Below are 17,175 nucleotides of genomic sequence, written 5' to 3'. Positions count from 1 at the left end.
AAGCTATTTTGGTGGTATTGGGAGTAGCCCTCTCAAGCACAATGAATTCACGTTTTGATATTATACGGTATTCATTATTCACGCGTGAATTTATGTTTTATAATACATGCGCCATTATGCAATAATGAATTATACTGTCATTTTTTGGACGATTCCTAAATATTTAAAATACATGATTATTTAAGTATAAAATGTGAAAAGCTGATGGCATAAACTAGTCACATTTAAGGCCTTTACCCCCCGGGGGGGGGGTACTCGACCAAAAAAGTGGTTGGTATGTGCCGCGGGCGAGACAAAAACCGGGGGCCTTGGAGCGGACTTATTGTAAAAAGGAGGGTCCTCGGAACGGGCTTCGGAACTACAAATGTTTGTGAAAACGGGGGTCCTTGGAACGGGTCGCCTGCGTGTGCATCCCTATGGAACGTCAACGTGTATGCAGCTAGCCCAGCGGCACGGGCGCCGGGTGCGCTCGCGCAGAGGCGATGGTCGGACGGCGCTCTGCGGTCGCGTTTCACCAAAATTGCAGCTCATTGTGGCGGATCAATGCGACCGGAACGGCGTAACGAAAAATATGCGAAGCTTTGGAGCGTATTTCTTTCTTCTTTTCTCTCGATAAGAAGAAAATGCTATGCTTCGGAGCGGCCTTCTTAGTTCTTTTTCTCAATAAGATGAAAATGCTATGCCCTGGAACGGAAATTTTAGTGTAAAAATGGGGGTCCCCTCCGCGGCACATACCCACTATGCATTATATACTGAGTGCCCCCCCCCCCGGGCCTTTACCACAGAGATCTACAAATCCAAACGCCATAATTTCTCCCAAATACACCAAATCAAGGTAATGCGAAATTATATGAACATATAGCATGATTGATGAATGAATATCCCGAACAGAAGTAGTGCCTGGTCGACCATGAGATGACGTCAGTTCTTCTAAATACATTCAGATGTATATAGGTCTGTACTGGTTTTTAACGAAAGTATTTATTACATTCATCATGAAATAAAACAGAACAAAACAAGGTACATTCAAAGTCCAAAATACATTAGATGGAAAATCGTAAAATAATACAATATTCATCAAAATCTGGAAAATGTTTGAAAAAAGTACATATTGTTTTAAAATGAATTCATTAAACAGAACACAATAAAAACAAAATTATATGTACACAAAGAAAATATAGATAACAGAATATACCCGGAATAAACAGTGGTAATAGTAAAATATGAATGACAGAAAATGAAAGAAAAGCCTTTACATGGTGCTGACACCTTGACAAAAAAATGGAAACTGACTACCTGACATTATGAAATATGATATAATTAAATATACCAGATTAAAACATTGAACATAAACAAGTGGAGCGCCTCTGGCACTCTCACCTGCGTCACGCGATTCAATATAGCAGCACTGCTGACTTTGAAAACTACTATGAAATAATTATTCACAAAAAAACACCATATAATGATACAATACTACGTTCATTGACAATAAATGACATTTGACCTTGATCATGCAACCTAAGACTTGTCAGTGATACTTGATTACCCCTATATCCACATGTTATAAACTATATCTATAAACTTTGAAAGTTATGACAGCAATCTAATAATTACCTCCAAACTGGCCAAAGTTCAATGACCTTAAATGACCTTGGACTTTAGTCATGTGACCTGAAACTCGCATGAGATGTTTAGTGATATTTGATTACTCTTATGTCCAAGTTTTATTAACTAGATCCATACACTTTCAGAGTTATGATGGTTATTCAACAAATACCCCCAACATGGCCAAAGTTCATTGACCTTAAATGATCTTTGACCTTTGACCTTGATCATGTGACATGAAACTTGCACAGCATGTTCAGTGATATTTGATTACTCTTATGTCTAAGTTTCATGAATTAGATCCATAAACTTTCAAAGTCGATCATGATGGGAATTCAACAGATACCCAGGGGCGGATCCAGCCTTCGCCAATAGGGGGACCCGGAATTTTTTTTCAGCCATATTTTCCCCGATCGGCCGCTCGAAGATGATTTTTGGTTTCTTTGAAGGGGTAGTCCTAATAGTCACTTTTAGCTTTATTCTTATTAATCAACATAAATATATATCATAATCCTTATTCATATAATGCGAGCGCGAAGCGCGACCTACATTTTTTGGAAATCTTATGTATTTTTTCCTAAAATTTGAACATTCTGGGCAATGTTTTTGATCCTGAAAAAAGATGTGTATGCAACTAAATAATTACTACGAACACGAAGCGCGAGCAGAAATGAACTGATGGAAAAGGTACCTGTTAAAGACTGCATGCTGTTAGCCATGAAGACGTTACATATTTTCCCCGATCGGCCGCTCGAAGATGATTTTTGGTTTCTTTGAAGGGGTAGTCCTAATAGTCACTTTTTAGCTTTATTTTTATTAATCAACATAAATATATAATATCATAATCCTCATTCATATAATGTGAGCGCGAAGCGCGAGCTAAATTTTTTGGAAATCTTATGTATTTTTTCCTAAAATTTGAACATTCTGGGCAATGTTTGTTATCCTGAAAAAGATGTGTATGCAACTAAATAATGACTACGAACGCGAAGCGCGAGCAGAAATGAACTGATGGAAAAGGTACCTGTTAAAGACTGCAAGCTGTTAGCCATGAAGACGTTACATATTTTAAAAATAAAATAATGCCAGCGCGAAGCGCGAGATTAAATTTTTGACATTTTTACCCAAAGAATGGAGATTCTAAGCACTTTTTGTAACTTAAACAGAATAGGTATATAACTTAACAATTGATGCGAGCGCGAGTTGAAAATTTCGAGATTTAGACCTTCTGAACGAGACACTCTATTCATATTTTGTAAATCATGAAAATGATGAGTAATTGGGGATGTTCTTTACATTAATAATGCGAGCGCAAAGCGCGAGCAGAAAATTTCCATATGCGTTTTGAAATGATCGAAAAGGTACCTGTTAAGGACTGCCACTTAGCCATGAAGACGTTACATTTTTCAGCAATCAAATAATGCGAGCGCGAAGCGCGAGCTGAAAAAAATTGACATTTCTACATAATGAATGGAAAATTTTAATCATTTTTTTTAATCATAAACAAGATAGCTTTATAACTAAACAATTGATGCGAGCGTGAAGCGCGAGCAGAAAAAAAAATCGACATTAAGACCTAAAAAACGGGACACTCTATTCATGTTTTGTAAATCATGAATAGAATGAGTAATAGGGGATCTTTCTACATTAATAATGTGAGCACAAAGCGCGAGCAGAAAATTTTTGATATTGTGATCTGAAACTGGATAATGATTTGAATAGAGAACAAGTTGAGTATCGAATAAACATGCGCGCGCGTGTTTCATATTTAGACCTAGAATATAGGCATTCTAAATACATCTTTAATCGTGAAAATCAAGCGAGTGCTAGCTCAAACTATTTGATATTCCGATCTGAAAAAAAGAGTCAATTTCAGCTCTATATTTCAAGCACTTTGTAGGAAAATTGTGCATGAGGTGGATATGCATCGCACTTAATAAAGAGCTGATATTTTCATTATTATTACTTTGAGTTTTGACATAGGACCGGCACATCCTTGGGACATAATATAAAAATGAAGACTGTCTTCCTATTCCTCTTGCTAAGCGCGAGATGAAACAAAAGGGATCAATTATGAAATAAATATCTTATTCATTAATGCCTAATGAGGGCGCGAAATGTGATGATATGATGGCCTGAAAACTGGACATTTCAAGCACTTTTGTAATTATAACTAGGATGCATCAGTTAATATATTATTAACCATTAATGCGAGCGCAAATTGCGAGCCTAAATTTTGTATACACTGTCATGAAAAGGGGATTTTAAGTAGTTTTTTGTTAATCAATATTGAGACAAACAACTCGCCAATCAAAATGCGAGCGTGCAGCGCTAGCTGATACGTTTTGAAAATCAGACCTGAAAAGGGATATTTTGAAAACTTTATGGAATATACGAAGATAATAGGTACCTGATAAATCAAAATTTGCGAGCGCGTAGCGCGAGCAGAAAATGCTAATATTCAGACCATAGAACTGACATTTTTACGGAGCCCTTTTTAAAAATCGATTTGTAAATCACACAAAATAATGAAAGTTCGATTTCCGAGATGAAATATGTTTTGTATATAGACTTCCAAACTTGATATTTAAACTTCATATTGAACAAGATATGTAAATCACCTAAAAGGCAATGCGATCGCGAAGCGCGAGCAAAAATTTTATTTAGTGACAAGAATTTGTTTTATATAGTGACATGAAAGATACTTGAAATGATACTTGATTACTCTCATGTCCAAGTTTTATGAACTAGACCAATAAACTTTCAAAGTTATGATGGTAATTCAACAAATACCCCCAACTTGGCCAAATTTCATTGACCTTAAATGACCTTTGACTATCTTGATCATCTGACTTGAAACTAAGGCAGGATGTTAAGTAATACTTGATTAACCTTATGTTCAAGTTTCAAGAACTAGGTTCATATATTTGCTAAGTTATGATGACATTTCGAAAACTTAACCTTAGGTATACCTAAGGTTAAGATTTTGATGTTGACTCCCCCAACATGGTCTAAGTTCATTGACTCTAAATGACTTTTGACCTTGGTCATGTGACCTGAAACTCAGGCAGGATGTTTAGTAATACTTGGTTAACCTTATGTCTAAGTTTCATGAACTAGGTCCATACACTTTCTAAGTTATGCTGTCATTTAAGATTTGGTGTTGACGCCGTCGCCGTCGGAAAAGCGGCGCCTATAGTCTCACTCTGCTATGCTGGTGAGACAAAAATGGGGGTAATGCAAATTAAAACAAAATGACAACAAAATAGATACAAAAATCAATCAATATAAGCATATTGTAAACAATTAGTTAAAGTTAAAAAAGGGTTTTACGAAAAATTACTAGAATGATGTATAATTCTATATTGTAATCATAATATTTTCGAGATTGCAACATTGCCTGAATATCCCGTACTTCATATTAAATGCAACGTATCATTTTTTAAACTTTAACCAATTGTTTACAATATACTTTGCGAAACGTTCATGCAGATGACATCCTTGAGTTCATTAAATGATCACTTATTATCAAGTTATTATGCGACACAAGACTGTCTTTCTGATACCTTTCTTTTTTTTCTTCGTCTTCATTTCTTCCTCTTTTTCCCCGGTAATAGAACTTTGTTTTAAAATAAAGCAATGTGAAATACATTTATGCAGATTAATTTCCTGAATTTTATATCGTTTTAGTTAGAGGTTCTTATTTTAAGAAAGCTTGACAAAAAGAGGATAACAAATGATTAACAGACCTGTAAAAAAGCAAAATGGAAAATTTGATACAATTTTTAGTTCAAAGCGTCACCCCTCCCCCATATTTCCAATAGGATGTATGAGTTTGTACTGAACACTATATGTACAAGATATCAAATATGAATATTTACATCATATTAAACGAAATAAGTTTTGCCAAAACCACACTAAAAATAATAATAAATACGTTTTCATAGCACTTCACGATTTGTGTTTTAAATTGCTTTACAATACCACTTTCATTTTGATTCACCACTCATCCACCCATAAAGTACATTATCTCCACTCCTTTGGTGAGTATCCTGGCCAGGCAATAGCTTTTACCAGTGCACACTTGCCAATCTGACATCCTATCAAGGTAGGCCTATTCATTTATCACCTGGATGGAGAGAGACAACGTGCCTTGCCAAGGGACCTTAACGCCAGTGGGATTTCGAACCATCGACCATTGGTTAAGAATCAAATTCTACACCACGACACTTCCACTATATAGATGATACATATATAAAGAAAGGAAATTTCAGATTGTATTGAATAAATGGGGAGGAAAATAAGAGTGCATAACAACGTGAGAAAAAGAAAATTGTAAGGAATAGATGGCCATTTTAAAAAGTAGGCCTATATACATGATATAGCCAGGGTAATATGCGCACCATGCGTGTACAATATAAAATGATTTTGCGCAGCTCTTTAAAGTGTAATTCGCTCTACCATTCATGAGTGTAGGATGTCGGAGCAGGTTTAAGCGAAATTTGATGGGTCCCATTCTTTGTATTCATCTCCCTCTCGGCTCTCTGATAATGAGCGGTCATTTCAAGCTTGAACTGAGGATTTTTAAAGCAAACGATCAGGCAAATTTTTATTTTGGGATAACAGCTTCGATGTTTTTCCAGTCAACATCTGACAAACAGGTAGATGCTTTCCATTTGTCTAGTTTTCCCGCCAAAATGACCGTTCCCGCGCATTTGAAGGTGGTAGGCTGCTTGATACGAAGTGTCGCTTCAATATCCTCTCGGGCCTTAGGTAACTGATCTTCCTTCCATTCGAAATCATGTGCTATCACAATAACAGAGTCTTTTCCTGAATAATACAAACAAAATCCAAAGTTAAAATATTTCATCAGTTATTATCCCGGAGGTTATTAATCACAATTAAACAAAGAATATCAGCTTTCATACGTTATAATTTTGTAACATCCCAAATAACTGTCATAAATTAGGATAAGCATTAATAGTCCAGTAGATATGTGAAAAAGATGCTCGAATCTGGCAGAAAGTGTGAAATTTGGCATACAGGGATATTTTTGGGCGCTGATTTCAAAAATTGCCGGCCCCAAGCGATTTGACCATCGGGTCGGCCGCCATTTTGAAATCCAAAATGGCCGCCATGAAAAATCATTAAATGTCATTTTCTTGAGTTTTTCATGTCATGTGACACTGAAATTTGGCATATAGGGGTATTTTGAGGCACTGATTTCAAATATTGCCGGCCCCCAGCAATTTGACCATTTGGCCGGCGGCAAAATGGCCGCCATCTTGAAATCCAAGATGGCCGCCATGATATATTATTGCAATCATTTTCTCGAGTTTTATATGAACTGCGGTATTGAAATTTGGCATATAGGCTTAATTTGGGGTGCTGATTTCAAAAATTGCCGGCCCCAAGCGATTTGACCATCGGGTCGGCCGCCATTTTGAAATCCAAGATGGCCGCCATGAAAAATCATTAAATGTTGTTTTCTTGAGTTTTTCATGTCATGTGACACTGAAATTTGGCATATAGGGGTATTTTGAGGCACTGATTTCAAATATTGCTGGCCCCCAGCAATTTGACCATTTGGCCGGCGGCAAAATGGCCGCCATCTTGAAATCCAAGATGGCCGCCATGATATATTATTGCAATCATTTTCTCGAGTTTTATATGAACTGCGGTATTGAAATTTGGCATATAGGCTTAATTTGGGGTGCTGATTTCAAATATTGCTGGCCCCAAGTGATTTGACCATCGGGTTGGCCGCCATTTTGAAATCCAAGATGGCCGCCATGAGAAATCATTAAATGTCATTTTCTTGAGTTTTACATGATGTGTGACACTGAAATTTGGCATATAGGGGTATTTTTAGGCACTGATTTCAAATATTGCCGGCCCCCAGCAATTTGACAATTTGGTCAGCGGCAAAATGGCCGCCATTTTGAAATCCAAGATGGCCGCCATGAAAACTCATTAAATGTCATTTTCTTGAGTTTTACATGATATGTGACACTGAAATTTGGCATATAGGGGTATTTTGAAGCACTGATGTCAAATATTGCCGCCCCCCAGCAATTTGATCTCCAGGTCAGCGACAAAACGGCTGCCATCTTAAAATCCAAGATGGCCGCCATGAAAGATAATTTGCTCAAGTCTTACGTATGGCCTGTAACACTTTAGATTTGGAGAAAAACTTGATCTTTGCATTGTTGATCAATGAAAAGAAGATAATAAATAGATGCTATTTTGAATTCCAATATGGTTACCAAGTTTGAACGATGTACAACATTATAATGGTGAGTATAACCCATTGTATAGGCACTGAAAACAAATCGAACACAAGCACATCTTTGTCCGTTGCAAGGATTACAATACTTTGGCACCCTTAATTGCTGATATAGATGTTACTTAAGTATGAAGCACCATACATACACAAACCAGCTAGCTTCTTCTGCAGTTACACATTTGAAGTGGCTTTGGTTGAATAATAACCATCCGGAACAATCATTTTCTGTTGAGAGGCTGTAAATTATTTCTTCATATGATCTGCAGTATTGCACTTTCCAGGCACAAATTTTGTGTTTCATTTTTAGCCATCGAACCCATGACGATATACATTGTTTAGCTCAAAATTTTACATTTTCTTGTCGAAAAATTATGAATTCCACAATATATAATTTGCAAGAGAAGTTCAGTTGTTGAAATCTATCATATGCGATATAGCTCCCATCGTTTTGCCTGTAAAATGGGAAATCTACGCAGTTTCAGACTCGTAGCAAGGATTGGCGATAGTACCATGACAAATCTGTGTGGTGGAATAGTGTATTCCATGGAGGGTGAAATCAAGCTCATACAACAACGGTCACCCTTCGCACCCATTGTTCACCTGACATGTATATCTACCATGCACCCCTATCAACGTGTCTTTATGTATTGGTGATACGCTTAAGTGCACTCGAACGTTTGCAGTGAAAGGGAGAAGAAATTTGAGGTCTTATTTTTCGATATGCATGGCGGCCATCTTGGATTTCAAAATGGCGGCCGACCCGATGGTCAAATCACTTGGGGCCGGCAATATTTAAAATCAGCACCCCGAATTAAGCCTATATGCCAAATTTCAATACCGCAGTTCACATAAAACTCGAGAAAATGATTGCAATAATATATCATGGCGGCCATCTTGGATTTCAAGATGGCGGCCATTTTGCCTCTGACCACATGGTCGAATTGCTGGGGGCTGGCAATATTTGAAATCAGTGCCTCAAAATACCCATATATGCCAAATTTCAGTGTCACATGCCATGTAAAACTCAAGAAAATGACATTTAATGATTTTTCATGGCGGCCATCTTGGATTTCAAAATGGCGGCCGACCCAATGGTCAAATCGCTTGGGGCCGGCAATTTTTTTAATCAGCACCCAAAATTAAGCCTATGTGCCAAATTTCAGTACCGCAGTTCATATAAAACTCGAGAAAATGATTGCAATAATATATCATGGCGGCCATCTTGGATTTCAAGATGGCAGCCATTTTGCCGCCGGCCAAATGGTCAAATTGGTGGGGGCCGGCAATATTTTAAATCAGTGCCCCAAAATACCCATATATGCCAGATTTCAGTGTCACATGCCGTGTAAAACTCAAGAAAATGACATTTAATGATTTTTTTTGGCGGCCATTTTGGATTTCAAAATGGCGGCCGACCCGATGGTCAAATCGCTTGGGGCCGGCAATTTTTGAAATCAGCGCCCAAAAATACCCCTGTATGCCAAATTTCACACTTTCTGCCAGATCCGAGCATCTTGGCCATTTTTTGTCACATAACCGCTCCACTATAATGGATGATTGTAAAGCTTATGAAATACCAAAACATAATTACCGCAATGTTTCGTAACCATCTTAAGGAATTCATTGTAAAGGGCGTCTGTCACGTCAGTGATCGATAGCCTTCGATTATTGATGGAATGACACAATATGACGACATCAGTCTTATTCCAGCCAGTCGGTTTAAATGAATCGAGATCGCTGTATGGAAGTATGACGTGATCAATGCCTACGACATAATCGTTTAAGCGGTGTTTGAGCTCGTCAATGAAACCTTGAATGTTAGACGTCAAGGCCGATGAGCAAACTCTAACCGTCGGTCTGAGGTTCTTCTCTTTAGACGCTGTTGTATAAATAGGAAATAAAATTATGGTAATACTACTACTACTGCTGCTGCTGCTTCTGTTACTACTCGCTCTCTCTCCTTTCCACCAACTAAGTCAATACCTTCGTAAACATGTAAAAAGTATCGGTCAAAATAACCAATGTGTCGGTTAGTATCTGATATTAACCAATTTATCAACCAACAATTATATTCACAAAGAGATTAGCTCATTTGACCATTTTTTTAAATGTGCATTTGACAATTATAATCATGTCTACTTTGGAAACAAGACAAATAGAGCATTAAGCCGCATTATACAGAAATCTTCAGTCTCTATTCTGCATTATAGTGTTTTGCAGAAAATGTGTCTGGCTCGACTAGCCTCCTCCACAATAGTAAAAGAAAAAAAAGGAAAACTCATTAAAAAACGAAATTTCTGTCTAAGGCTTATACCTTCCTCCGATTCCCTCATAGATAGCATTTCAAAGTCTACGTCTTTATCATCTTCAGTCTGAAAAAAAATGATGGAAAAGGACCTTATTATTTTCATAATTATATCATTTTTTTTAAATTTGATTCATCATTCTAATATCATGTACACCACATCTTAATTAGATTTATGTTAGATCTCTTCTTCTTCCTCCTCCTCCTCCTCCTCTTCTTCCTCTTCTTTTTCTAGTTCTTCTTCTTCTTCTTCCTCTTCTTTGACGTCGTCGTTGTCTTCCTCCATTTTCTCATCTTCTTTATTCTTCTTCCAAGTTTAGAGTCAAGCGGGAAGAGCGAGATGAATGAGAACGAGAAGAAGGGGAAATGGAAGGGGGGAAGAGAACAAGACGAAAATTCAGAGAAAGGGGAAATAGAAGCATCAGGAAAATGAATAGAAAATGAAAAAAAAAGAGGGAAATAACAACATTAAGAGGAAGTGGAAGGGAAAAAACCGGGAAAGAATTGGAAAAGAAAGAGGGGTGTTGTGTTGAATAAAAATAAGAATGACAAAGTAATTAATATTTAGATGAAAGGGAAATGAAAAGTTATGAAAAGGAGGGGAAATACTAAGATGAATCGAATAGTAATCATTGTAATATTAATATGAAGAGGAAGAGCCAGGAATTCTTCTGTGAGCACGGGGATATAAATAATTATGGGAATGCGAAAGAGAACATCAATAGAATTATGAATCGGAAAAAGGAATATATCTGATCGGAAATGGGCATCAGAGTAGAATAACAAATACGATTGGGAATGTGATTAGAAATATGAAAAGAATAAGAATACCAATAGAAGGATAAAATATGAAGAGCAATCTGCTGGGCATATGCTGGTTTGAGCATGGGGAGGTGCACATCCTGGGGAGGTGGAACTAAAGTGGTATGGGGTGCATATCTTGGGGCCAGGTGGAACTAAAGTTTGGAAAATCAGCTGTTGAAAGCAGAAGAAGGGGTGCAAATTTCGTTTTGCAACAAAAACCACAAACACAGGGATATTTATAACCAAAACCACAACTAATACTACAATACTAATCAAAACTAAAATCACGGTAACAACTAACAACCACAACTGCACCAAATCAAAACCACAACCGCAAACAAACCACATTCACAACCACGTACAACCAAGACCAATGCAACAATTTTAAGTCAAAACAAAAACCACAGTAACCAACAAATCTTCAAACGCAACCAAAACCACAACCGCAAACGGCATTCAGAACCTCATTCACCACCAAACAACAATCCTAACCACAACCATTAAACTACAACAATCACCACAGCGGCAACCAAAACCAACCACAGTCAATAAAATAGCCACAACCATATTCACAAGGAATATACTTCCACAATGACATCCTTTAACATGACCGTCAAAAACATTCTAAAACCATAATATATCTCACCCAATCAGACTTTGCCTTTCTACCGACTGTCAAGATAACTGCGATCGAAATACCCAGAATGCATCCTGCAATTACGTCACCTGAATGACTCCTGTTGTCATGAAGACGAGTGAATGCGACACAGGCGGGGATTGCAAGACAGGTAATGACAGCGAATGTTCTTCGGAGACTAGGCGTTGGGGAGTTGTATACCAAGTATATCTAAAGTAGTTCAGAAGAAGTAAAGATCATAATCTGGCCTGATCAAATTTTGTTATATTAGCGAATTTGGTAGAATGAAAGGAGTAACAGAAGTAAATAAATGAATAAATAAGTAAATAAATAAAATACCTTAAAAACCGTCCATCTATTCAATGCAACGTCGTTTGTGCTTTTATTATTAATGCCTTTAAACTTCTGATTTCTTTTAATAAACATAAGAGAACTGAAAACAATATGTCATTAATAATAAATAGAAATCATCTCATCCGAATTATGAACCGTCAGTGTTTTTAAGACAATAATTAATTATGTAATGAAATTGTGATGGCTCGGCGTCAATCTTAAGTTGAGAGGGGATGAGAATGTAAATAGAATAGTGTTTTTTAGAATGCAGTGAATATCTAATCAAGATCAAGAAGATTTATTGATTAAAAAAAACTTACCAAGAAATAGAACCAAGAAAATGATGACAATGATGTGTACACACAGGGAAATGATCGACTGTAAAAATGAAATACATTAGTGCACAATTATCAGTAACAATGTGTAGTTTTGCCATAAAGGTATATAGAGTTTGGGTTTTATAGTTACGTCGTAAAAATACGCAAAAACAAAAATACCTTCGTACACTCTAAGGTCAGGATACGAGGCTATTCACCGGCATTTTGCTTCAAATTCACGTGAAGATAAGAGTATTTTTTGAATACCGAAAGTACAAAATATATAAATTTCCACAATAATTGCCCATCATGTTTATGAAGAAGTAATTTATACTTTTGACGCTTGTATCACTCATTTCTTTACAGATTTTTTGAGAAAATTAAGCCTTTTTATCTCTCAATTAATAACATCTTTTCATTAAGGTTGAGCATTAATCAAGTGTAGAATTCATTTTGTATAAAAAAAAAGTATCAGTTTCAAGGCCTCGAACTTATTCTAAAATGGCTTTAAATAGTAGACAAAATAAATTTCTCGAAGAAAAAATAAAAACCAAACAAAGCAATGTAGAAAGTAAGATGATATAAATCGTACCTTACTTCCCTTAACCTCTCTGGATGGAAACATGTAAAATCAGTTATATACATGTGACTAAGAACTTCACTCCAGTAGCCACTGTTGTAACAATCTGACTTCGGCATGCAACCTTCATAAAAATTGGGCGCTAATCTCCCTATGCCGAGCTTCATACAGACAGTGAGGAGAGTTGTGAGAAGTGCCCCACCCACCACACCCATAGGGTGTGGTCGTTGGAGGATAGAATCGACGTCACTTCTTCGATATGCCAGCATCCAACTTATACTCTGGTGCCAGATCATCTGAAAAGACGAAATTTTTCAAATGAATGAAAAGAAAGGAAATGGCCAATCGATAATTAAACGGGTCTAGGGTTGGCTAAATATTTTAAATAATAATCATTCAAATGTGGCATAATGATAATTATGATGATAATATCACAATCATCATAATAACCAACACAAAAAATACCGACACAATCATCGCCATCATGCATCTTCGTCATCCTCCTTCTCGTCATCACCATCATCTCCACCACAACCACCATCATTGTTATCAATCATAATTATCATCATCACCATCATTATCATCAATTAATATTATTATCATCATCATCATCATCATTACCACCACTACCATCACTATCATTGGCTGGCCAAAAAAATAAATAAATAAAAACGGTGAAAAGGAGAAAAAGAGGGATAAAGCCGGGAAGAGAAACGTAGTTATATTATATCATAATCATGTTATGTTATATTACATAAAAACATTTTTTTCATAACTTTATGAAACATAATTTGATCAGGGCCTATGTCTTCAGTGTTCCTGGTGCTCGCATTGTCTGTTTAACGAGATATATAATCCTGTTGTACTAAAACCTCCTGTTTTCAAGTAAATATACACAAAATATATATTTTCTCGCTCTTCGAATTATTGTATTGTTTTATGTAGTGACATATGCTTCTTTTCAGTTCATAACTGCTTAAAGTGATTGCCCCATATTAAGGTCTTAATATAAAACATTTCTTGTCCGTGCTAACGTTCGCATTAGTGGATTGGTGAGATATGTCTGCTCTTCATGAATTCCTAAAATCAGTCCTTAAAATGTCCCTTTTTCTGATCTGAATATCAAAAATTTTCAGCTTGCGCTTCGCGCTCGCATCATTTGGTTAGTGAAATACGTATGGTCTTCGTGAATTCCTACAAACAAGAGTTAGAATGCCCCTCTTCAGGTCTGAATTTCCTAAATTTTAGCTCGCGCTTCGCACTCGCAATATTTGATTAGTGAGATGCATATGTTAAATCATAATTACAATGACTACAAAAAGTACTTCATGTGTTTAGATGCAATTCTAACAAAATCAGCATGCGCTTGGCACTCGCATTAGATGACTATGGTGAGATATGTGTACTCTTAATGGATTCCTTAAAAAATAGTCCTTAAAATATCCCTGTTTAGGGTCAATATATACAAAAATTTCAGCTGGCGCTTCGCGCTCGCATCATTTGGTTAGTAAAATGCGTATGGTCTTTGTGAATTCCTACAAACAAGCCTTAAAATGTCCCTCTTCAGGTCTGAATTTCCTAAATTTTCAGCTCGCGCTTCGCGCTCGCAATATTTGATTGGTGAGATGCGTATGTTAATCTTGATTACAATGACTACAAGTGTCTCATGTGTTTAGATGCAATTCTAACAAAATCAGCAGGCGCCTCGGCACTCGAATTAGATGACTATGGTGAGATATATGTGTTTCATTTCATCTATTGGTTTCTGCAATACTTTTTCATAAACACATTAACAAAGAAAATACAATAATAATATACATATAACTGACAAGCAAAACATTGAACAAAATTGCATTTTCTATTAAAACATATCGATTTTTAGAAGGTTGCAGGGGTTGCCACTATAAGCTAGCTTGGCTGCGTGGCAACCACAGAGTAAGAGTATGTACATGTATACTCTTAATGGATTCCTAAAATATAGTCCTTAAAATGTCCGTCCCTGTTTGGGGTCAATATATACAAACATTTGAACTTACAAATAACAGTGGCACGGTTATGATGCACAACAGAGTGAATATGCTGATAGTATCATCCGAAAAATATGGATATCGGATAGAAGTATCCGAACAGAAGAAACCCCTTTTAACCGGTCGTTCATAATTATGCAACGTTTCATTGAAGAGATCTGAAAAAACGAATGCAAAGATAATATATATATAATTATTTCGAAAATACAGACCCAAATTTCTAACAAAATCTGTGAAGACATGATTTTTTATGAAATGTACTAGCGATAAGAGAAAAATTTCCAAAGATAATTGTCAAAGAATTCAATAAATAATCAAGAATAACATGACACAGGCGTGACACAGACATTTTAAATCATATCAAAAGTTAAATTCAGATCCCACTTTTTATCAAGGCTGATATAGGTTGTGGTATTTACATAACCGAATCAAATATTATGTAAGTTTAATACTAGCAGGATAATGAACATAGCATTTGCTTTTACCCATAACCATCATCATGGTAATTGCATTGCCAGTCAAGGCAATAGTCTGTTTTGTCTTCTGATTAAAGGACAAGTCCACCCCAACAAAAACTTTATTTGGATAAAAAGAAGAAAACCCAACAAACATAACACTGAAAATTTCACCAAAATCGGATTTAGAATGAGAAAGTTATGACATTTTTAAGTTTCGCTTAATTTCACAAAACAATTATACACACACGCTGTCGGTATGCAAATGAATGAGGAGACTGATGACATCATCCACTCACTATTTCTCTTGTATATTATTAAATGCAACATGGAATATTCTTATTTTTTCCACATTGTCAAGTGAAACAGCGATTAATTCCTCCCTGAACATGTGGAATTAGCATTGTTTAGTATTATATCAGTTCAGTTACGTTGGTCCTTATTGTCAAATCTGGAAAACCAAATGAAATATTGTCTAATTCAAACAATAAAAAATAAAAGAAAAAGTGAGGGAGGGACATCATCAACTGTCTAATTTGCATGTCACTGAGTAGTCCATATTACTGTTTTGTGAAAAATAATCGAAACTTTAAAATTCCATAACTTTCTTATTTTACATCCGATGTATTGAATTTTTTTTGGATGAAATTTTCAGCATTATGCTCATTTGCTAATTTTATTTATCTCTATTTATTCACATCATGCATTTTTCTAGGGTGGACTTGACGTTCAAGTGGGAAGAGAAACAGAATGTCTAATTCTGGACACTCGAATAGTGCAGTGGTGGATCCAGGGGAGGAAAAAACTATTACAAAATAGGGGGAAACAAAATTTATTGGAGCCCCTTTCAACGGGGGGTCGATTGGAGTGGGGGGGGGGGTTGAGAGAGAAACTAACAGTGTGGTGACCTTGGTTTTGACCTCTTTTTAGTCTGATTTTTTATGAAAAATGTTCGACTTATTTAGACCCCCTGAAGAAATACTGGATCCGCCACGGTAATTAGTCGAATTAGATGATTGAACAGAAGAATCGCCGTTATTCGCCTTCTCTCTCTCTCTCTTAGTCGCACTCTCTCTCCCTTATCCCTGTCAAAATATATTTAAAAAACGAATAGTCTGCTTTTCATATTTCCTACATAATTATTATACATTCATGGCATTATGGGAGACATAATATACGAATGTAGATCATCGCACATCACGAACATAAAAGCTCAAACATATTCAATGCCCTGCGTATGCCCATATAATAAGCAACGTGACTTGCCAGTGTGGTTTTTCAGAAATACAGCTAGAGTAATATATAATAGGCCTATAGTTTATTCTACTTAAAATGATATACAGAGCTAATGAAAACCAGCGCGATATCATCAGAATTCAATATTTCTAATTTATTGTATAAAAATCTGACTCACCAATTAACCATTCGAACCGCATATTCAAGTCAGTGAAAACAGTGGAGTACATTGTTGTATCCGACATTGTTGTATCCGACGCCATGATGGAGGTTGGGGAATCCCCATGATCGACAAAGGCATAAATATCCCGCTCAATCTAACGAATCACGAACATGAATGTGATGCCGGGGGAACCGCGTGGTAATGACATGCTTGCGGTTTAAAATAACACAGAGCCCGCGAAGCAAATGCACAGAACGAGTAGTCGAAGTCGGCAAAATATGTCACAGCAGCACGCATGAAGATCTTTTTCGCATTCCCCCTCATTCTTTCTACTAACACCACCTACTTCTCCAATGGTCTCAGGTTGGCGGGTAAACTTACACTAATCATTTATTTGATTCCCCTTTCACAATTCACCCTCTCTAAC

At 36.4% G+C, this 17,175-nt stretch overlaps 1 protein-coding gene across 1 annotated transcript; it reads right to left on the bottom strand.

The window, feature by feature from the left end:
• Positions 1 to 961: 961 nt before the first annotated feature.
• Positions 962 to 17,144, bottom strand: LOC129253660 (phospholipid phosphatase homolog 1.2 homolog). The gene is made up of 8 exons (XM_064107592.1): positions 16,764 to 17,144; positions 14,904 to 15,052; positions 12,880 to 13,163; positions 12,291 to 12,348; positions 11,647 to 11,847; positions 10,206 to 10,263; positions 9,483 to 9,770; positions 962 to 6,435 (listed from the first exon to the last, which is right to left on the bottom strand). Exons 1-8 carry the CDS (start codon positions 16,846 to 16,848, stop codon positions 6,215 to 6,217), a joined length of 1,344 nt encoding a protein of 447 aa, XP_063963662.1. The 5' UTR covers positions 16,849 to 17,144; the 3' UTR covers positions 962 to 6,214.
• Positions 17,145 to 17,175: the final 31 nt, after the last annotated feature.

The sequence above is a fragment of the Lytechinus pictus genome, chromosome 2, assembly GCF_037042905.1.
Source record: "Lytechinus pictus isolate F3 Inbred chromosome 2, Lp3.0, whole genome shotgun sequence".
Classification (NCBI taxonomy): Eukaryota; Metazoa; Echinodermata; class Echinoidea; order Temnopleuroida; family Toxopneustidae; genus Lytechinus; species Lytechinus pictus.
The sequence above is the reverse complement of the archived record's forward strand: the minus strand, read 5'-3'. Positions and strand labels throughout refer to the sequence as shown.